General features: G+C 42.8%; 2 protein-coding genes and 1 long non-coding RNA gene across 7 annotated transcripts in view; 1 reads left to right on the top strand and 2 right to left on the bottom strand.

Moving 5' to 3' along the window:
* The window catches only part of LOC118365716 (integrin alpha-L-like), an 80,452-nt gene extending 72,391 nt beyond the window's left edge, over positions 1-8,061 (top strand). For 4 of the 5 annotated variants that reach the window (XM_052490544.1, XM_052490545.1, XM_052490543.1 and 1 more), the window contains 10 exons: positions 4,949-5,028; positions 5,228-5,305; positions 5,407-5,485; positions 5,726-5,833; positions 5,930-5,971; positions 6,092-6,217; positions 7,323-7,436; positions 7,534-7,563; positions 7,673-7,783; positions 7,884-8,061. In XM_052490544.1, the coding sequence (XP_052346504.1) occupies positions 4,949-5,028; positions 5,228-5,305; positions 5,407-5,485; positions 5,726-5,833; positions 5,930-5,971; positions 6,092-6,217; positions 7,323-7,436; positions 7,534-7,563; positions 7,673-7,783; positions 7,884-7,937 (822 nt within the window). In that variant the 3' untranslated portion in view covers positions 7,938-8,061. Of the gene's footprint in view, positions 1-4,948; positions 5,029-5,227; positions 5,306-5,406; positions 5,486-5,725; positions 5,834-5,929; positions 5,972-6,091; positions 6,218-7,322; positions 7,437-7,533; positions 7,564-7,672; positions 7,784-7,883 lie in introns of those variants that run through there. The other variant, XR_008088396.1, reaches the window with a different exon arrangement.
* Positions 8,062-12,788: 4,727 nt separating this feature from the next.
* Positions 12,789-21,062, bottom strand: LOC118364924 (mediator of DNA damage checkpoint protein 1-like). The gene is made up of 11 exons (XM_052490540.1): positions 20,573-21,062; positions 20,282-20,417; positions 19,607-19,835; positions 18,976-19,520; positions 18,710-18,826; positions 18,410-18,524; positions 18,038-18,147; positions 17,788-17,927; positions 14,705-16,428; positions 14,506-14,607; positions 12,789-14,271 (listed from the first exon to the last, which is right to left on the bottom strand). Exons 1-11 carry the CDS (start codon positions 20,644-20,646, stop codon positions 13,601-13,603), a joined length of 3,963 nt encoding a protein of 1,320 aa, XP_052346500.1. The 5' UTR covers positions 20,647-21,062; the 3' UTR covers positions 12,789-13,600.
* On the bottom strand, positions 16,799-17,781 carry LOC127914452 (uncharacterized). The gene is made up of 3 exons (XR_008088397.1): positions 17,399-17,781; positions 17,113-17,186; positions 16,799-16,972 (listed from the first exon to the last, which is right to left on the bottom strand). It is a non-coding gene; the product is annotated as an uncharacterized LOC127914452 (long non-coding RNA).
* Positions 21,063-22,853: the final 1,791 nt, after the last annotated feature.

Raw genomic sequence — 22,853 nt, 5'->3', positions numbered from 1 at the left:
TTTTGTGTTTAACTTTATTTTTTAAAATTTTGTACATAATGTTTCTGCTCAAGACCGAAAATAACTTCTGGACATCAGAACAGCGATTACACACCACGAACTAGAATAAGCTTTTTCATTTAACGAGTCCGACATGAAGGATATAGTACTTTCCCGTGAACAGGCCCAAATCCCTGTCATTTGCGTGAAGAAGAGACAGAGAAAAAGGGGGCCTCCGGGTCAGGCTGCCTTCGGAGAATTCGTAGGCGACCGACTAAACCCCCACTGAGATCCGTTCTATTGGCCAAAGTGCAATCATTGGAAAATAAAATAGATGACCTACAAGCAAGATTAAACTACCAACGGGACATTACAAACTAAAAACTTACGTTTCCCTGAGTTGTGGTTGAATGACGACATGAATAACATACAGCTGGTGGGTATACATTGTCGTAAGGATAGAACAGCAGCCTGTGGTAAGACAAGGGGTGTCGGTGTATGTATATTTGTAAACAACAGCTGGTGCACGATATCTAAGGAAGTCTCGAAGTCTCATGATAAGCTGTAGACCACACTATTTACCTAGAGATTGTATTTTTCGTAGCTGTCTACATACCACCACAGACCGATACTGGCACTAAGACCACACTCAATGAGCTATATACCGTCTTAAGCAAACAGGAAAACGCTCATCCTAAGGTGGCGGACTTAGTGGCAGGGGACTTTAATACAGGGAAACTTAATTTCTACCAGCATGTTAAATGTGCAACCAGAGGGGGGAACTCCTCTAGAGCACCTTTATGTCACACACTGAGACTCATACAAAGCTCTCCCTCGCACTCCATTTGGCAAATCTGACCATAATTACAACAAAAATTAAAGCAAGAAGCACCAGGGACTCAGTCAATAAAAAGTGGTCAGATGAAGCAGATGCAAAGGTACAGGACTGTTTTGCTAGCAGACTGGAATATGTTCTGAGATTCTACCGATGTCATTGAGTACACCACAGTCACTGGCTTCATCAATAAGTGCATCGATGACATCACCCCTCAGTGATTGTACGTACATACCCCAACCAGAAACCATGGATTACAGGCAACATCCGCACTGAGCTAAAGGGTAGAACTGCAGCTTTCAAGGAGCGATACTGTAAGCCGGAAGCTTAAGAAATCCCGCTATGCCCTCCGACGAACCAACAAACAGGAAAAGCGTCAAAACAGGACTAAGATCGAATAGTACTACACCGGCTCTGACACCCGGCAGATGTGGCAGGGCTTACAAACTATTAGTCTAAAAAAGGGAAGCACAGCCGAGAGCAGCCCAGTGATACGAGCCTACCAAACGAGCTAAATTACTTCTATGATCGCTTCGAGGCATGTAACACTGAAACATGCATGAGCGCATCTGCTGTTCTGGACGACTGTGTGATCACGCTCTCCGCAGCAGATGTGAGTAAGACCTTTAAACCAACATGTTTCAAGCAGACCACCACAGTGCACAGGGACTAAGGTAACCTGCTTAAATGACTGACCTGAAGCACTAACATCTATAGCCATGAAGTGCTTTGAAAGGCTGGTCATGGCTCACATCAACACCATTATCCCAGAAACCCTAGACCCCCTCCAATTTGCATACCGCCCCAACAGATCCACAGATGCAATCTCTATTGCACTCCACACTGCCCTTTCCCACCTGGACAATGTGAGAATGCTATTCATTGACTACAGCTCAGCGTTCAACACCATAGTGCCCTCAAAGCTCATCACGAAGCTAAGGACCCTGGGACTAAACACCTCCCTCTGCAACTTGATCCTGGACTTCCTGACGGGCCACCCTTAGGTGGTAAGGGCAGGTAACATCTGCCATGCTGATCCTCAACACAGGGGCCCCTCAGGGGTGCGAGCTCAGTCCCCTCCTGTACTCCTTGTTCACTCATAACTGCACGGTCAGGCACGACTCCAACACCATCATTAAGTTTGCCAATGACAACAGTGATAGGCCTGATCACCAACAATGACGAGACAGCCTATAGTGAGGAGGTCAGGCTGTGTGGTGGCAGGACAACAACCTCTCCCTCAACGTGATCAAAACAAAGGAGATGATTGCGGACTAAAGGAAAAAGGAGGACCGATCACACCCCCATTCTCATCGATGGGGCTGTAGAGAAGCAGGTTGAGAGCTTCAAGTTCCTTGGTGTCCACATCAACAAACTAACATGTTCCAAGCACATCAAGACAGTCGTGAAGAGGGCACGACCAAACCAATTCCCCCTCAGGAGACTGAAAAGATTTGGCATGTGTCCTCAGATCCTCAAAAGTTTCTAAAGCTGCACCATCGAAAGCATGGTTGCATCACTGCCTGGTATGGCAACTGCTCGGCCTCCAACCGCAAAGCACTACAGAGGGTAGTGCGTACGGCCCAGTGCATTCCTGGGGCCAAGCTTCCTGCCATCCAGGACCTCTATACCATGCAGTGTCAGATGAAGGCCCTAAAAATGGTCAAAGACTCCAGCCACCCTAGTCATAGACTGTTCTCTCTGCTACCGCACAGGAAGCGGTACCGGAGCGCCAAGTCTAGGTCCAATAGGCTTCTAAACAGCTTCTACCCCCAAGCCATAAGACTCCTGAACATCTAATCAAAATGCTACCTAGACTATTTGCATCCCCCCACCCCTCTTTGAAGCTTCTGCTACTCTTTGTTATTATCTATGCATAGTCACTTTGATAACTATCAACATGTACATATAACCTCGACTAACCTGTACCCCCACACATTGACTGTACCGGTACCCCATGTACACAGCCTCGCTATTGTTATTTTACTGATGCTCTTTATTTGTTACTTTTATTTAATTTTTTAAAACTGCATTGTTGGTTAAAGGGCTTGTAAGGTCTACACCTGCTGAATTTGGCGCATGTGACAAATAAACATTTGATTTGAAGGAGGAAGCCTGTACTTTATACAAATATTCCAAAACATGCATCCTGTTTGCATAAAGACACTAAAGTAATACTGCAAAAACTGTGACAAAGAAATTCACTTTTTTATCCTGAATACCAAGTGCTAATCCAATACAACACATTACTAAGTACCACTCTCCATATTTTCAAGCATAGTGGTGAATGCATCATGTTTACATTTACATTTACATTTAAGTCATTTAGCAGACGCTCTTATCCAGAGCGACTTACAAATTGGTGCATTCACCTTATGACATCCAGTAGAACAGCCACTTTACAATAGTGCATCTAAATCTTTTAAGGGGGGGGGGGGGTATATTTATGTTATGGGTATATTTGTAAATAGTTAACTGGGGAGTTTCAGGATAAAAAAAATGAATGGAGCTAAGCACAGGCAAAATCCTATATCCATTGTCTGCTTTCCACCAGACACTGATGAATTCCCCTGTCAGCAGGACAATAACCTAAAACACAAGGCCAAATCTACACTGGAGTTGCTTACCAAGAAGAGTGAATGTTCTGGAGTGAGTTACCGTTTTCACTTAAATCTACGTGAAAATCTATGGCAAGACCTGAAAGTGGTCAACAATCAATTTGACAGAGCTTGAAGAATAAAAATAAAATACAAATGGGCAAATGTTGCACAATCTAGTAAAGCGCTTCGACTTACCCAGAAAGACTCACAGAAGTAGTCTCTGCTAAAGGTGCTTTAAACTATTGACTCAATGGAATGTACAGTGCCTTGCGAAAGTATTCGGCCTCCTTGAACTTTGCAACCTTTTGCCACATTTCAGGCTTTAAACAAAGATATAAAACAGTATTTTTTTGTGAAGAATCAACAACAAGTGGGACACAATCATGAAGTGGAACGACATTTATTGGATATTTCAAACTTTTTTAACAAATCAAAAACTGAAAAATTGGGCGTGCAAAATTATTCAGCCCCCTTTAAGTTAATACTTTGTAGCGCCACCTTTTGCCGCGATTACAGCTGTAAGTCGCTTGGGGTATGTCTCTATCAGTTTTGCACATCGAGAGACTGACATTTTTTCCCATTCCTCCTTGCAAAACAACTCGAGCTCAGTGAGGTTGGATGGAGAGCATTTGTGAACAGCAGTTTTCAGTTTTTTTCCACAGATTCTCGATTGGATTCAGGTCTGGACTTTGACTTGGCCAGTCTAACACCTGGATATGTTTATTTTTGAACCATTCCATTGTAGATTTTGCTTTATGTTTTGGATCATTGTCTTGTTGGAAGACAAATCTCCGTCCCAGTCTCAGGTCTTTTGCAGACTCCATCAGGATTTCTTCCAGAATGGTCCTGTATTTGGCTCCATCCACCTTCCCATCAATTTTAACCATCTTCCCTGTCCCTGCTGAAGGAAAGCAGGCCCAAACCATGATGCTGCCAACACCATGTCTGACAGTGGGGATGGTGTGTTCAGGGTGATGAGCTGTGTTGCTTTTACACCCCCTCATAACATTTTGCATTGTTGCCAAAAAGTTCAATTTTGGTTTCATCTGACCAGAGCATCTTCTTCCACATGTTTGGTGTGTCTCCCAGGTGGCTTGTGGCAAACTTTAAACAACACTTTTTATGGATATCTTTAAGAAATGGCTTTCTTCTTGATGATTGTGTCCCACTTGTTGTTGATTCTTCACAAAAAAAATACTGTTTTATATCTTTACGTTTGAAGCCTGAAATGTGGCAAAAGGTCGCAAAGTTCAAGGGGTCCGAATACTTTCGCAAGGCACTGTAAATGAGTGCTTTCATTTTCATTAAATTTACAAAAATAATAAAAACAAGTTTTTACTATGTCATTATGGGGTATTGTATGTAGATGGGTGAGTTTTTTATTTATTTAATCCCTTTTGAATTCAGGCTGTAACAAAATGTGGAATAATTCATCAGGTATGAATACTTTCTGAAGGCATGACTTCCACTCCAACGGTTATGATCAATTTCAAATCAAGTCTGACTTTGTCAACGATGACATTTTCCTTTTCAGGCAGTGTTCACCAGTAAATTCCATATTTTGAATACATACAACTGGAACGACACAATGGAAATGACCGTCATCGGCCTGAGGTAGAAATCTGCTTCCACAATGTGAATGAGAGAATCAGTCCAAGAAAATCCAATTTCCCCATACAGTCAAAGTATTGAACATACATTGATTTAAACTATTTTTATACAACCCCAATACCTTCTACTCAATTAGCTGAAGGACTTCGTAGCATTCCATTTATGTACACAAAACATGAATTAGCCTTTTCTTTATTTACAGTGACAACGGAAACTCAACCAATAGTTCCCTTACCAGGACCATCCCTGTTCAATTTGCAGTTGACCTGGTAGCAAAAGCGTAAGTCTTCACAGGACTATACTTGACATTTTGTTTGAGAATGACTCCATCAAGTTAATTGAATATAATCAAGGTGACTTATCTTTTTGTTGTTGTTGAAGCCTTCCCCAAGACTCCACCACTTACATGAACTTTACTCTGGAGGACACATCACCTAAAAGACTGGTGAATGTATATGAGGTAAACAATCAGCTGCTATTGCTGTGACTGACATTAAGTGTGATTCACACAATGTGGGGGTAATGTGCGCGATATTATTATACTCCAAAAACAAACCATTTTAATGTCTGTCACTCTAACCTTGCTCTTTTGGGAGTTAAGGTCTATGTTTTGTTACAAATTCTGTGACAAATGCCTTTGTATGAAATCTCTATACAAATGTTAGTATGGGTGAGTGATTAAATGTCCCACTGTTTACAGGTGCAGAACTTGGGATTTAAGTCTGTACCAATCACAGTCACCTTCACTTTCCCAACTAAGCTTGAGCACCAATTTGAAATGAAGGACTACCAAATATCTGTCTTACAGGTAAATTGTTCACATTGCTTACAAAAATGCTGACATTTTACTGACACAATGTATTTCAATAGGAAACAGCCTAATACAAGTTTCCTTTCTTTTAAGAACCATACTCAATGTGGAAAGATGATCAATTCAACAACAGAGGTGAGTATTCAAATATGCCACTAACTCTTGACATTGTTGATAACCTATTCAATCAGATTACAACTCAGTATAGAAATCATGTTACTGAAACACACATTTTGCTTCTGACTGTGTTTACAGTACTGCTCTCCAGAAAAATACTGCAAGTCCATCGAGTGTGAAAGTTTCCTTTTGGAGAAGTTTTTGACAGTTACATTTGTGCTGTCTGGAACTGTTTCCTTCAAGGACCCCGATCAACATGCAAAGGTCTGTATTAAGCCAACTTGAACAAATGATGGTACAGAGTAACAACATGCTAATAATGAATGAGACTTTGGGACAGCAAACATCCCTCTTTAAATCTTTGTCATACTTATTATTCAATAGCACGCTACACCATTTAAGCTAGAAATGCCATTCAAACTTTAAAACGTGCAGTGGTCAGGACCAGTGTTCTTGCATACAACTTATTGATATATATTATACTTTTTTAACTATTCATCTTTTTGTCCTCCATCCACTTATGGGATTTCTTCAACATTTCTCCAACATTCAAAAGGTTCCATTGTTACAGACTCCCATGAATTTCAACATTCTATTATACAATTCAAGACATACAGAATAATCTCATCAACTTAATTCATTAAGTTGACTTCCCAACTGTTGAATACACAATGCAAGAGATGTGGCAAGTAGCCTTGTAATTGAACTTTTGTATGCTTTTTGAATTGGTCTGCAAATGGGCAAAATCGTAGCACAAGTTATCGCAATAACGACGTCATAAAAGGCATCTGATTTCATGATAAACTTGAAGCCCATGCAAAAGACCAGGAACACAGAAGTATGACGTAGGAACGCGTCACTTGCCTGGCTTATTAACTGACAAATAAGATACTTTCCCAACAACTTAGAGGGTATGACATCTTGGTCTACTTCTCTGCCTTTCAATTTTAAAATCAGAACAGAAATATATTCTACCCATCAAATGATGCAGCTTTGTTAGTTACTGCATTGACTACATTTTCTGTCAACTTTGACAAACTGAAAATCTGACCACTTTCCAAGCTTTTTATACCACAACTTAGATATAACATATGGGTCTACTTCTCCGCTATTCATATCTGAAATCAGACAGATGTTCTAGTAACCACAACTACTTTGTCTGAACTTTTTTTTTTTTTTAAACAACTGCCGTTTTGACCACTTTCCCAACAAGTTAAGACAAAAACTTAGAGCTTTATATAACTTCTCTGCTATTTAAATCTGAATTCAGAACACTTCTACTACAAAATATTTTAAGAACTGAAGCAAGTAACATCCTATTTAATGTAAAATTACCACCTAGTTCTACTAACAATCTCGCACTCTACAGAGCTTGTCATTGCCAAAGAAATTCACTGGGGAGAGAGAAACAGTCAATTTCATCAGTTTTGTCAAACTCGGCTATGACAAAAAACGATATGTCCAGACAGCAAGTGACCCAAGGGTAAGTTTCCTGTCAAAAAACTTAACAAAGATATAAATATTTATTAAACAAAGATTCACAAAAGCATCAATTTTGTATGTATTTATTTGCTCATTAGGATAACTCTTCAAGCTTCCACCAAACACAGGTAATTCCATTTGTGGAATTAAACTGATTAAACTGATTCACTGTATAAGAATTTATTTAAAAAATGCTTGTTCCATCGTCACTTATTGTCTCAAGATGTATTCCTCCAGATTGATGTTCAGGCTGAGCTCATCATTCCTCCCCATAGAAACCTGATAATAGGGACAGGAGTTGGAGTAGGACTCTTCCTCCTGATCATCATCACAATGTCCATGTATATGGTGAGTATCAAAGCTGCGACAGAAACTTTGCTTCTGCAATGTAAAGGACCAACACTTTGATTGTTGAACTGTTCAACATAGTTTTTCCCTTTCCACTCAGATGGGATGTTTCCAGAGGAAAAGCCTTGATAATGAAGGGAATGAAGGGGAATAGAGTGAGCAAGATGACACTGCTAAGGCTAACAATGTCTATGCTAACACTTTGGAGAAGCAGAGCTAAAACCTCTCCTTGTTGACATTCAGACAGTAAAAAATGGCTTCCACGCTTGCAATGAGGGGGTAGGGGAGGGACCAAAAGAGAAACGGGATGTGTCAGATGCAGGCTAAAGGAGTAGTAGTCTAAGCAACAAAAAAACAACAACAAAAACAGGCCGATTCAGACTTAGGAAATGTACTTGGTATTCAGACTTATGTTGCTTCCTTATGCACATTGTATACAGATTCAAGCTGAAAGTTGTCAAATTCAATACATAATTTGGAAAGGTGTATAAAGTGTACAATAAAGTTTTGAACAATAGTCCTACCCTAATCATGGAGCTCTATGACAACGGTCCAGCCGCCGTACACCATGCTCCCAAATGATTGCGCAACATGTAGGCTTGTTGGGGGTGGAGGCCCCACCTTTTGTGTTTTCTTTTCCGTCATTGTAAATAAGAATATGTTCTTAACTGACTTGCCTAGTTAAATAAAGGTTCAATAAAAAATGGAATATATTGTGCTGGATATTAGTGCTTTGAGATGATCAAAATGATCAATACTTTGTAGTTATGTGCCTTTTGTAATGTCTTCATGGTGGCAAGCCCAGGTGCAATGTACAAAATGGTGAATTGAAAATGTTAAAAAATGGAAACCATTAAAAAGGTATTTATACCCTTTTTAATTGCAAGCCTACATTTGCTCAGGTGCAATATATTTATTCAACAAGTCATAATTTGTTGGACTTCTGATCCTCTTCCAAGCTGTACGAAATGAATAGATCACCTGCCTGAAATTAATCTGTAAGGATAAATACCGCACTCTCTGTATGATAGAGACTTAAAAAAGAAAGAGCAAGTCAGATGTGATTATAAAAGAAGCACAAATCTGGGGAAAGGTACACGACCATTTCAACGTCATTGAACGTCCCTCTGAGCTCAGTGCAGTCCAAGTGGAATAATGAAAACCACCACGACACTCCCTACATCAGGCCCCCACTCTAAACTTAGTTGCCGGACAAGAAAGCCACTTCTTAGGGAAGCTACTGGGAGGCCAACTGTGACCGAATTATATTAATCAGCAGCTGCAATGGACAATGTTGATGCATCAACAGTCTCCAAAGCATTCCACAAGGCAATCTCCAAGACACTCTACAACAAGGGTCTTTATGGGAGAGAGGCAAGGATGAAGCCCTGGGTGAAGAAAATCCTTGTCTGCAAAGAGTTTGCAAAACGTCCCTTAGAAGATGCTGCAATTGTGGCAGAAAGTCTGGTGAACGCCAAGCGGGATGAGTGGCTTTTCAGCAACATGGACTGGCAATATTGTCAGGATTGATGGGAGGATGAATGGTACAAAATAGATAGAAATGCTGGATAAAAACTTGCTCCACTCTGCCAAAAAATGTAATGTGGGAAGTTTGTTTTTCAACAGGACAATGACCCAAAGCACACTGCCAGAGCAACACTGGAGTAGCTTAAAGAAAATAGATGTCCTTGAGCGGCCCAGTCAGACTCCTGACCTTAATCTCATCAAACATCTGTGGAAAGACCTCAAAATTGCAGTCCACCGTTCCACAACTTGACACAGCTTGAGGCATGAATACATAAAATGAACTGTCACCATTTTATTGTGGGGGGCGTACTCTGAAGAAGAATGACTCAATTTCCCAATCTAACGCATCAAAATCTGAGGCTGTGTGACGTGAAAAAGTGGTGAGGGCCAAAAACTTTTTCAAGGCACTGTAATTAAAACATTCTAAAGTGTATACAGTACAGAAACTCTGCTGGTTCAGCCTTAGAAGCCTAATGCCCATTGTCCACCAGATGCATACGAGTTGTGTTTTACCGGATGTCTATGCTGCATTTTTCGTTCCTGACACGTGCTTTGCTTTTCAACTAGCTAAAAGCTAGCTACTTGGAGTCTGTGTTTTAAATAGACTGCTCAAAAAAATAAAGGGAACACTTAAACAACACAATCTCCAAGTCAATCACACTTCTGTGAAATCAAACTGTCCACTTAGGAAGCAACACTGATTGACAATAAATTTCACATGATGTTGTGCAAATGGAATAGACAACAGGTGGAAATTATAGGCAATTAGCAAGACACCCCCAATAAAGGAGTGGTTCTGCAGGTGGGGACCACAGGCCACTTCTCAGTTCCTATGCTTCCTGGCTGATGTTTTGGTCACTTTTGAATCCTGGCGGTGCTTTCACTCTAGTGGTAGCATGAGACGGAGTCTACAACCCACACAAGTGGCTCAGGTAGTGCAGCTCATCCAGGATGGCACATCAATGCGAGCTGTGGCAAGAAGGTTTGCTGTGTCTGTCAGCGTAGTGTCCAGAGCATGGAGGCGCTACCAGGAGACAGGCCAGTACATCAGGAGACGTGGAGGAGGCCGTAGGAGGGCAACAACCCAGCAGCAGGACCGCTACCTCCGTCTTTGTGCAAGGAGGAGCACTGCCAGAGCCCTGCAAAATGACCTCCAGCAGGCCACAAATGTGCATGTGTCTGCTCAAACGGTCAGAAACAGACTCCATGAGGGTGGTATGAGGGCCCGACGTCCACAGGTGGGGGTTGTGCTTACGTTTGGCATTTGCCAGAGAACACCAAGAGTGGCAAATTCGCCACTGGCGCCCTGTACTCTTCACAGATGAAAGCAGGTTCACACTGAGCCCATGTGACAGACATGACAGAGTCTGGAGACGCCGTGGAGAACGTTCTCCTGCCTGCAACATCCTCCAGCATGACCGGTTTGGCGGTGGGTCAGTCATGGTGTGGGGTGGCATTTCTTTGGGGGGCCGCACAGCCCTCCATGTGCTCGCCAGAGGTAGCCTGACTGCCATTGGGTACCGAGATGAGATCCTCAGACCACTTGAGACCATATGCTGGTGCGGTTGGCCATGGGTTCCTCCTAATGCAAGACAATGCTAGACCTCATGTGGCTGGAGTGTGTCAGCAGTTCCTGCAAGAGGAAGGCATTGATGCTATGGACTGGCCCGCCCGTTCCCCAGACCTGAATCCAATTGAGCACATCTGGGACATCATGTCTCGCTCCATCCACCACAGACTGTCCAGGAGTTGGCGGATGCTTTAGTCCAGGTCTGGGAGGAGATCCCTCAGGAGACCATCCGCCACCTCATCAGGAGCATGCCCAGGCGTTGTAGGGAGGTCATACAGGCACGTGGAGGCCACACACACTACTGAGCCTCATTTTGACTTGTTTTAAGGACATTACATCAAAGTTGGATCAGCCTGTAGTGTGGTTTTCCACTTTAATTTTGAGTGCGACTAAATCCAGACCTCCATGGGTTGATAAATTTGATTTCCATTGATCGTTTGTGTGATTTTGTTGTCAGCCCATTCAACTATGTAAAGAAAAAAGTATTTAATAAGAATATTTCATTCATTCAGATCGAGGATGTGTTATTTTAGTGTTCCCTTTATTTTTTTGAGCAGTGTATAACGCATGAAGTACACAGAATGCACCACAGCCTAGTGCGGCTACCCCAACATAGCGTTGCGGACTGCTCCTTTGACAAGGACTTCCGCCGGAATGCAGAGTTTGATGTATCTGGTGGACTTGAGGCATAAAGTTAGGGTCTTCAATTACAATTGTGAATAACAGCAGAGCATTTTGTGGAAAAAGGGCCGCAACACAATAAGCATGTTGACATGATTTTCAGTTTGCTTCCATATGACTGATTTCACAGTCTCCAGTGATCGTAGGGAAAAATAATCTAACAATTGCCATGTCTCCAAGCGGATTACTCATTTACCTAGCTCTTATCAATTTATACATCACAGTAGATGGAGAACGCTGTTATTTCTATTAACTACAGAAATCTATTATCGGCTTTTTCCACTTAAAACCGGTAGGTTCGCTCGACCTTATACACGTTTCCTCACGCGTAAAGATGGTGGAATTAAGTCGAGGTCAAAATAGAGCATATCCTTAGACACACCTCCACACCTTAATGTCTTACGATCTCCTCTGAACGAATAGCAGACTAATAACCTGCTGTTCTCATGCTTAAATTAAAGGTCAGAATATGCATAGAGAGAAAAGTGCATTTAAGGGAATTAAGTTTGAGTTACGTGCGCTTAACTTGGGTCGGAATAGTCCCCAAAGATAATAACTTGTTGGGGAATAATCAGAATTAGTTGGTAACATAGGAAATATGTTTTATATTCATCATATGTAAGTTACTCATCAGAATGTTTATTTTTGTATAATACTGTGGCGGGGTTGCAGTTATCTGTTCTATATCAGGACTTACTTAGGCCGGAGAGAGGAGAGGTCAAGCGTGTATCTCTTGGCTCCACAATGTCTGTGTGCCAGTCAATGTGTCTCTGTGATCTTGTCAAGATAGGGTGGCTTTGATATATGCCTGTTGATATGGAGGATTTGTTTAGGTTCTGAGTTTGAGGAAAGAACATAGTTTAGGAGACAAAGCTGAACGATAAATTATGCCGATGCTGTCTGGCTATGTGTGTCTATGCTATAAAGGATCTCAGTTGCAATGTGTAAGGGACTCTCAGAGAATTCATTTATAGACACTGAATTGATCTGAGAGTCACAGGGTTGTTATGGAGTTCATATAATTAAAGATGGACTTTGTGATAACTAACTCTGACTTGTGTGGTTTGCTCTCATGATTTGGTAAATACAGGAAATTTCCACGACAAACTGCTAAATAAATTAATATAGTCCGACCTGACCACAGAACCAGGAAAATCACTCAATGTGATTACGTCAAAGGCTTTCTCAAAAAAGTGGGTAATTCATTTCTCACACTGGGGCATTGGGTGTTGCATAACTTTGTTTATGAAATAAGTAGTCATTCTGTAATTATTAACTCAGGTTCCCTTTATCTAATATTAGGTTTTGGTTGAAGATCTGAAAGCATTCAGTATAAAGAATAATATGCAAAAGTAGAGGCACTTAGAAAAGGGTTGGCAAATACTTTTTCACAGCACAGCACCATACTATAAGAAGAGAGAAGCACTACATGCAGAGCAGAACTGGTGCGCCATTAGTTTAAATAATGACATTCTCCACACAGGAATAAGAATCAGTTGAGTAATAACCCATTGTTTCACTCATCAAATAAGAGGAAATGTAGTCAGCAGGAGTGGAGGAAGAGGGCAACGGTTAGTTACTAGTTAACTGGCTAATTGTTCCAATAGGCTACTTTCTGCTTTAATAAAAATGAAATAAAATGTCATTCGTTTTTTTTTACCTTAAAAATGTACATGATTGATGATTTAGTCTGTAAAAAAAACATCAACATGCCTCATCTAAGAAAATCCCAAAAACAATTCACACCGAGACAGACTAGGCTGACAATTCATCAGTAACATTAGCTGTTGCTAAGTAAAGATATGGGAGTAACACTTCATCAAATGTAGTTAAGGAGGGCTGTGTGTGTGTGCGCATGCATAATTGGTGTCCTGCATTTTACACAATCATTTTTGCAATGAATTACTGTTCTGATCTGTTAGCGGGAAAATACACTAGAGCAAAAGCATTCATATGAAGGACAAGTGTTCGTGTAAGTCATTAGGTGCGTAGTCCATTGACCGACAGTGCATACAATATGAGCCATAGTCCAAATGCAGTTACTGTCCGAAGGGAGATGATGTGGGGTCAAAAGTCTTAAAAAGGTCTTTCAGTGTTTTCTTTTCACCCACGTTGCCACTTTTGCACCTCATTTGTCCAGACAGTCTCTTTGGTTGTACATCAGTGTTATGTCGAGTGATCCGTACCATCGCTTGGATCGGTAGGTTGTGAACGCCGGGGGTATCCACCTGGACCTGTCTCCTACCTGAATTCCTGGAGGGAATGAGATGCTCTGCTGCAGCCTCCTGAGAGTTGGAGTCCCGTGGGGAAGGCTGTGGCCTGAGTCCTGCAGGACTGGACAGTCCAACAGCAGAACCTGATGTTCTCTCAGTAGAGGGGGAGGCCAGAGGGACAGACGGCTGGTGATGGAGTGAGAGGGGAGTAAGAGGGGCAAGGTCTTCAAAGGACCACACCACGTCCTGGGCGAAGGTGGAGCGTGGCAGGGTGATATCAGCCTGCCGATGGTGGCGAGGGTCACCAAGTGGCACGTAAGGCACTAATGGCTCTACTGGAATTACTAACAGCTCATCTCTCAGAACGCACTCCTCCGGCTCCTCTCGCTCACTCTCCAGCTCATCAACGTCCTCCACCTCCTGGCTCTGCCTCTGCTGTCCTGTGGAAGTAGATCCTCTCGTGATTTCGTCTTCACTGGAACACAGGCCATCGCCTCCTGAAAGGGGTCACAACAGGTCTAACACACTTCCAACGGTAACAGAGACAATCCTGAATATATTTTGATACACACTAGGAGCCAAAACATTCTAATAGTTTAGCCAGAAGTAGGTGAGAGAAAATAAGTATAAATAAATATCTATGCAAGCTTACCACAATGCATTTATGTAAAAAATATAAACAACATTTAAGGACAAATGCACTACTTCTAGCATGATGTGTCTGACTGTACCTGGATCTTTGCAGCTGTTACTGATTGCCTGCTCTCCCTCCTGGCGGCATGGGCTCAGGCGTAGGAAGAGGGTCCTCAGAACAGAATGGGTTGTGGACGGCTCTGGAGGTCACAAAGTGGTGATGAAATGTCAATAATATAGGTGCATTTCCCACAAAGGGACATTTAAAGTATTGTATTGAGTAAAGCAGGGCCTTACCGGTGGATGGTGTTGGGTCACGCTCCTTCTGTTTAGGCTTGACGATGGGGGTATATGGCCAGGTCTGTGTTGGAGGGTCAGGGAGGGTTGTCTGGCTGATGGGGCCTGCAAAAAGGCTTTGAAAGGGTTTCCCCACTGGCTTCTGAGTCTCAAACATAGCCTCAAGTGAATGAGAGGCTGGTCTTTCAGCAGTGACATTTCTAGGGGGATCTGGTTGGGTCTGTGTTGGATGGTCAGAAGTAGACGTCTGTGTGAGGGGGCCGGCAAAGAGGCTACGAAATGGTTTTCCCATGGACTTCTGGGACTCACTGACAGCCTCAACTGAGGATGTCCGTCTCTTGCAGACTGGCTGAGACTCAGAAGACCGAATGGGGTCTGGAGGACTAAATGCAGTGCTGGGGGGATTTGGTCGGGTCTGTCTGGGAGGGTGGTTTTTGGGTGTCTGGCTGATGGGGTCTGCAAAGATGCTACGGAAGGGTTTTTCCATGGGCTTTTTAGAAGTTGGTGCCTTACAGCCGGGGGAGTTTAGGGACTGTGAGGGAGCGTCGGTAGTGGTCTGGCTGATGGTTCCTGCAAAAAGGCTGCGGAAGGTGTTTTCCACAGGCTTATAGGTCTCAAGCACATCCGTAACAGAATACGAAGCCAGCCTTTTACAGCCTGCAAGAGGAGCAGAGTCTGAAGGACCAAATGTAGCGCTAGAGGAATCTGCTTGGGACTGAGTGGGCGGTTGGGGAGAGGTCTGGCTGATGGGGCCTGCAAAGAGGCTGCTGAAGGATGGTTTCAAAGGTTTAGGAGATCCAAGCACAGCTTTATCTGAATAATAAGCCGGCCTCTTATAGACTGAAGGAGGATCAGGGGGCCGAATGGAGTCTGGAGGATTTAATGTAGTGCTAGGAGGATCTAGTTGGGTCTGTATATCAGGGTGGCGAGAGGACTGGTTGATGGGGCCTGCAACGAGGCTGCGGAAGGGGTTTTCCACAGGCTTGTGGGACTTTAGAACAGCCTTAACTGAATAAGAAGCTGGTCTCGTACAGCCTGGGGTGTTGATGGGAGAATTAGCAGAGTTTTGTATGGGAGGTCTAGTAGAGGTCTGGCTGATAGGTCCTGCAAAGAGACTGCAAAAGGTTTTTTTCACCGGCTTCTGGGGCGTAGAGAGAGCCTCAACTGAATAAGAAGCCTGCCTCTTATTCAGATGAGGACCAGACAAACTAATGGGGTCTGGAGAAATGAATGTAGTGCTGGGGGGATCTGATTGGATCTGTGTGGGGAGTCTGAAGGACTGGGTGATGGATCCTGAAAATTGGCTGCAGAAGGGTTTTTCTACAGGCTTCTGGAATCCAAGCACAGCTTTGACTGAATAAGGAACATTTCTCTTGCCGCATGTAGAGTTTAGGGGTGGATCAGGAGTGTTGATAGAGTCTGGAGGAACTAATGTAGTTGTGAGGGGATCTGGTTGGGTCTGTGAAGTCTGGCTGATAGAGGCTGCAAATAAGCTGCGGAAGGGTTTTTCCAGGGGCCTATGGGACCCAAGCACAGCCTCAACTGAATAAGAAACCGGTTCCTTAAAGCCAGGAGAGCTTGGGGGAGGATCAGGAGACCGAATGGACTCTGTAGGAGGGGCAATTTCCTTCTCCACGACCTCAGCTGACACTTCATTCTGACACATGGGGGTACTTTCCTCAGCATGTGGCTCAGAGGGTGATGAACTGTTGTAAAAGTTTGGCCTGAAATCCAGACAAATGTAGCCAATCAATAAAACACGAGTGAATAACTTTCATTTACTTTCAACAGTGTAAAATGTAAAGCTCATCCACATACACACACTACTATTATAACACACTACTGTGGTGTGGGGGTCTTACTATTCTAACACACTACTGTGGTGTTTTTGTTTTACTATTCTAACACACTACTGTGGTGTGGGGGTCTTACTATTCTAACACACTACTGTGGTGTGGGGGTCTGTGGTGTTTTTGTTTTACTATTCTAACACTACTGTGGTGTGGGGGTCTTACTATTCTAACACACTACTGTGGTGTTTTGTTTTACTATTCTAACACACTACTGTGGTGTGGGGGTCTTACTATTCTAACACACTACTGTGGTGTTTTTGTTTTACTATTCTAACACACTACTGTGGTGTTTTTGTTTTACTATTCTAACACACTACTGTGGTGTGGGGGTCTTACTATTCTAACACACTACTGTGGTGTGGGGGTCTTACTATTCTAACACACTACTGTGGTGTGGGGGTCTTACTATTCTACACTACTGTGGTGTGGGGGTCTTATTCTAACACATGGGGGTCTTAATTCTAACACACTACTGTGGTGTGGGGGTCTACTACTGTGGTGTGGGGGTCTTACTATTCTAACACTACTGTGGTGTGGGGGTCTTACTATTCTAACACACTACTGTGGTGTGGGGGTCTTACTATTCTAACACACTACTGTGGTGTGGGGGTCTTACTATTCTAACACTACTGTGGTGTGGGGTCTTATTATTCTAACACTATTCTAATTCACACTACTGTGGTGTGGGGGTCTTACTATTCTAACACACTACTGTGGTGTGGGGGTCTTACTATTCTAACACTACTGTGGTGTGGGGGTCTTACTATTCTAACACTACTGTGGTGTGGGGGTCTTACTATTCTAACACTACTGTGGTGTGGGGTCTTATTATTTCTAACACTACTGTGGTGTGGGGGTCTTACTATTCTAACACTACTGTGGTGTGGGGGTCTTACTATTCTAACACTACTGTGGTGTGGGGGTCTTACTATTCTAACACTACTGTGGTGTGGGGGTCTTACTATTCTAACACTACTGTGGTGTGGGGGTCTTACTATTCTAACACTACTGTGGTGTGGGGGGCTTACTATTCTAACACTACTGGGGAGTGTGGGCTAGTAAGGATAGTGTAACAAGAAATTCTCCTTCGTGGGGACATTTCTCAGGACTAGGACTATAAATGTAGGTTTACAATTAGGATTAAGGGTTAGGGGAAATTAATGGAAATACATTTTAGGTCCCCACAAGGACAGTAAAAGAAACGTGTGCGCGCGCACTCGCGTTCTTAACCTTAGGGGATTCAGGAACATGTTAATGACAGGCTTTGTCTCCTCAGCTGACGCCGACTCCTTTGTGGCCACTGACTCCTCTATGCAGATTGGCTTGTCCTTTTTAGCCAGTTCCTCAATGTCCTTGTCCCTCTTCAATGCCTGCATAGGAGAAATAAGCTCTAGTTAGTAGATAATGGTAACAGGGAGTAACAATATGTCAGTGTGTAAGGGCAAGAGGATGTGTCATCTAAGGGTAGACAGTTACTGACTGCCTCCAGTAGCTGTTTGGTGAGCTCAGTCAGAGGTTCATGGGAAAACCTGCACTGGTCTCCTTGGGAGCACTTCTCGTAAGTATGGAAGAACTTGCAGGGGAAACTCTGTGGGTACTTGGTCAAGGAAAGAAAGCAAAAACATCTACATCCACCCTTACGGCATCCATTTTGTTGTTAAGGCACAGTCCGCTACGGGTCGTTAAGTTATTGTTTTGTGATCAAATGTGAAGTTTTTCACAAAATATAACAAGAGGTAGTAGAACAGATACACAAGGAAACAGTATAAAAACAGTACAGTCATTTCCCCCTCACCCACTCAGTGGCAACCACTACATAAGGGACATTTCGAATAAGCCGAGAAAAGGATATTGTGCATGTATATGCAGCTCTCTCCTTTCGAACAGGATCCCTGGACGTAGAATTTACACACTTCGTTGATCGAGTAGTTGACGTCCAGAGCATGTTCTAGCTGGCAGTCATCACCCTGCAAAACAAAATAAGTTGACGGGGTCTCTAAACAAAATGGGTCAGGCAACTGACAGTATTTCCTGTAAAAGATGTCAACATCAACATACCTGACTATCATTTGGATATATTGGGTTTAGGTTCAATTTGTCAATTGCCCATTAATATTGTTACAATTTCTAATCATAAAATACAGAAACCTGCCTTGATGCACTTTCCCCTGAGGAAATGTCGACAGATTAACCTGCCGTCAATCTCCAAAGCATTCTGGTCTTTGAATTCCTTTGTCATGTTCTTCTTCCCCTTTCCTGTCAAAGTTTCCTGGAAGAGGTTGGAATTAGCTGTGAAAATGTACATAAGACTGAAATCACTGACTTGGGTTACTTAGCTGTAACCGAGCACTGTAAAGCTACAAACAACATTTCTATGGAAATTGACAAGGAAGTTTGCATGATTTCCTTTTGAATTACCAGTGTTAAACGTCCATCATCTGGGAACTGTCGTCCACCACTACGTGACCGGTCAGTGCCTCGCTTTGACCAATCACCTCCTCGGAGAAAACTGCCCCTCTTGTCACAGCCCCGGCCTCTATTGCTCCCCTCTCCGCCCCTGTTGGAGCCACCTCCGCCCCTGTTGGAGCCACCTCCGCCCCTGTTGGAGCCACCTCCGCCCCTGTTGGAGCCACCTCCGCCCCTGTTGGAGCCACCTCCGCCCCTGTTGGAGCCACCTCCGCCCCTGTTGGAGCCACCTCCGCCCCTGTTGGAGCCACCTCCGCCCCTGTTGGAGCCACCTCCGCCCCTGTTGGAGCCACCTCCGCCCCTGTTGGAGAAGTCTCTGGGCTGGTTAGTTCCGTGTCCACCCAGTCCGGTAAAATCCCCACCCCTCCTGGCAGAGTCTCCCCCTCTGCCTCTGGCCTGGTTGTCAAGTCTCTGCTGCTGAGGCTCCCATCGCTGCTTCTTCTGCTCCCGTCCGTTCTTCTTGTTTACACCTTGAACATCCTTGTTCTGATCAGGATCTGTGGAAACAGTTCAATTAAAATCCTACACACATTTTAAAGTCAATACCTTGCGAATAGTAAAGGGTTAATCCATAAAAACACACCCATGGCTTCTCCGGGCCTCATGTTCTTCCAACCCGACTTCTCTGTAGCATGACCTGGGTATGCACCCTCCTTGCTATCACTGTAGAAGTCCAGTTCTCTACTGAAGTCAAAGCTTGGTTGCTCGAAATCACACTTCACCATGAAGTCTCGGGCCACAGAGTCAAAGTCTTTATAAGATTGTGGTGGGCATTTATGAAGGTTACTTTTCTTGGCCTGGCCACACTGCTCCTGCAGAAAAACACAAAAAGGGTAACGTTACAACAACATCAAAAGGGGCAATACCAAATGGTAACGGTTTGTAGCCTATTTCTATACTAACTTTATAATCTACAGTAAGGCTTGCGGACACCGTTCCTGGAGAACTTACGTCCTGTAGGTTGTCACCCCAACCCTAATATGGCGCACCTCAATCTAATAATTAGCTGGTTGATGAACTGAACCAGATCAGTTACAACTGGGATTGGAGCAAAAACCTACAGGAGAGTAGCTCTCCAGGAACAGGGTTGGAGAGGCCTGATCTACAGGTATGTGGTGTGCAATTTGCCTAGTAGTATAAAACACGGCACAAACACAAGATAGGCCTGTTAGTTAGGCTTATGTCAATGTTTAGCAAAAAAAACTTCTCCATTCTGAATTGGCCTATTCAGCATCTGTTTAGTACATGACAAGTTCACCTGTTGGTCCCCCTTTTTCCTCTTCCTGGGGCCACTCTGCTGACCCCGTTGCAATGGCCACTTTCTGGACTGGGCATCCCTTTCGTTCCCCTTCTTCAGTTGAACTGGTTCCAGTTGCCCTTCATCCCTTTGAAATCTGAGATAAATGGAAGAAACAATAAATTCTCAGTTGGCTATGTATTCCAAGTCAAAGCTGAAATACTTGACTAGGTTAGTTAGCTTGTTACATTAATTCAGCATAGTAGAAGAGAGACAGTCGAAATAATGACTATTTGTGTTATAGTAGCTTACCTTTCCATCGGCTCACAAGGCGTCGGGTCAAATTCTTTGTTTGGAAGACTTGAAAAAAGGCTGGTGAATGCCATGTTGCTGACATGCAATGTTGTGTCGGGTAGGCCTTACTCTTCTCCTCAAAATAGAAATGAGTGGTTTTCATTCATTACCACTACAAAATGTGTCTAGGTCATAGTTATATACTGCAGTAGCTAGCCAGGTAACTTGCTAACGGGTATAAAAAGTAGCTGGCAAACTGGCGATGTTATAGCTAAATAATGTAGCGCTAAATGCTCACTGCAGACAACGTTGCACATGCGTTTCGGCTCGTGCACCTGCACCGCTCTATCTTGACGCTCGCGCACTTCACTTGCAAACGGTTCGTTTTAGATGAGCGCACATCACAAACACGTTTCGTAATGTTTCCACGATAAGCGCTCCCAAAATATAATTTCCACTACGAAGCCAATGCTATCGCCAGACAAACAGCTCGCCAGAGAAAGACATGACGTTTTCCTTGCTTACTTCCGAGCACGTGTGCACCACGTCGCCGCCTACTTGTCAACTGCGTTCCTTCAGAAGTAGTACTGCTCGAAGGGCACAGCAAAACGATTCAAGACCTAGGGGTAATCGTCATCCTCTTCATTGTCAGATTATAGAGGGATGCAGTCTGGAAAGCTGCTAGGAAGAACGCCTTCCTTCAGAGCCATGGTATGCGTTTCTCCGACCATCTCAGCCCGGAAGACATAGAAAGAAGGAACAAGTTGTGGCCAACGATCAAGATAGCACGAAATGAGGGAAAGGCTGCTTACTTCGTCGGAGGACTAGGCTTCATCAACGGTTCAGAAATCCATATTCCTCCCTAAAATCTCACTAGAAGGAACAGGTTGATGGTTTCAGCCATGGTATTCTCATTTTCCTTATGTTGTTTACCTAACAATCATCAGGTGACTATTTTTCAGGAATACTCATTAAGAAGACAGATTGGATGCCAGTTATCGATGAGCAGCCGTTATTTTTTAGGCTTATGTATTAGTGTTATTAACCCCTGACTCATTGTAGGAGGGAGAACATTGTTTTTAATACTCTCTAAAAAGACTTCAAATAGGAAGCTACTTGTTCAGAAAATAATTAGTAAAAGTCTGATGTAATCCATCAACACCTGGTGATTTATTGTTCTTTAGATGTTTGATAGACTCTATAATCTCTTCAACTTTGATAGGTTCATCACACTGTTTAGATTCTATATCACTGATGTGAACATTATTCAGTGAGTTAAAAAAATATATATCTGTGGATTCCTGACAATACGTAGAGCTATACAATTTTCTGTAAAAATTGCTACAGTATTTAGCGATTAATTTTTGATCATCTGTAATAACACCATCAATGTTTAACTTATGGATAGTGTTATTTTTAGAGTGAAATTTCTCAAGTCTAAAGAAATAGGATGAATTATGTTCTCCCTCCTCAATCCATTTTTTCCTAGATCTAATAAAGGCTCCTTCTGCTTTTAATTTATATATATTATCCAGTTTATTTTGTAACTCAATTAGTTCCATCTTCTCCTCCCCTGAGAGGTTGGCTGGGGACCTCTGAGAAGGGGAAGTTATCTTAATGATCACATTTTCCTCCTCAGCTCTTCTGGTCATAGCAAGATTACTACCATATTTTCTAAGGTATTTGGACAGGTATAAGGTATAAAGAGCTCCCAGTTCTTGCAATAAGATTTTTCTTCACAAGCCCTTTCCCAAAAGTGTGAGAGCAGATCTTTAACCTCAAATTTAACGATATCTGATTTAACCCTGTTGACTCATCAGTAGGAAAGATTTGTTTCTCTTTTGGTCCATTCAACAACAGAGCGATACAAACCTTGTTTCAGCAGGATGTTATATCTATACCTTATGTCATGCCTTATGTCATGCCTTATGTCATGCCTTATGTCATGCCTTATTGTAATGGATTTATTGATAATATCTGTTGGGAAAAAGTTTGGATGTTACCACACACATACTTACTTGTTAACAAAATTAAGGACGTTTCCTTAAATTATTCATAAATATTATCCTGCCAACCACTATATGAAGAAGTTTAAGGAAAACATCAACTCAAATTGCTCCTTTTGTAATGACCACCCAGAAACAGTGTTGCATCTTTTTTGGCATTGTATGCATGTAAGAAAACTGTGGCAAGACATCAGAAGGTTTATAACTGAACACATTTATGAAGATTTGACACTATTGTGGAGAGATGTACTGTTTGGATTCTTTACATACAATAGAAATAAGCTGAAACATTT

This window comes from Oncorhynchus keta, chromosome 32 (genome assembly GCF_023373465.1).
Source record: "Oncorhynchus keta strain PuntledgeMale-10-30-2019 chromosome 32, Oket_V2, whole genome shotgun sequence".
Taxonomy (NCBI): domain Eukaryota; kingdom Metazoa; phylum Chordata; class Actinopteri; order Salmoniformes; family Salmonidae; genus Oncorhynchus; species Oncorhynchus keta.
This window is presented reverse-complemented; position numbering and strand designations above follow the sequence as displayed.

Excerpts from the sequence above, each read along its gene's own strand:
- LOC118364924 (XM_052490540.1), bottom strand. The coding sequence starts at position 20,646 with ATGGCATTCACCAGCCTTTTTTCAAGTCTTCCAAACAAAGAATTTGAC. Across the intron at positions 16,429-17,787 it reads ATGTTCCTGAATCCCCTAAG|GCCAAACTTTTACAACAGTT; the intron begins GTTAAGAACGCG and ends TCTGGATTTCAG. Across the intron at positions 14,272-14,505 it reads TAACAGCTGCAAAGATCCAG|GAGGCGATGGCCTGTGTTCC; the intron begins GTACAGTCAGAC and ends GACCCCTTTCAG.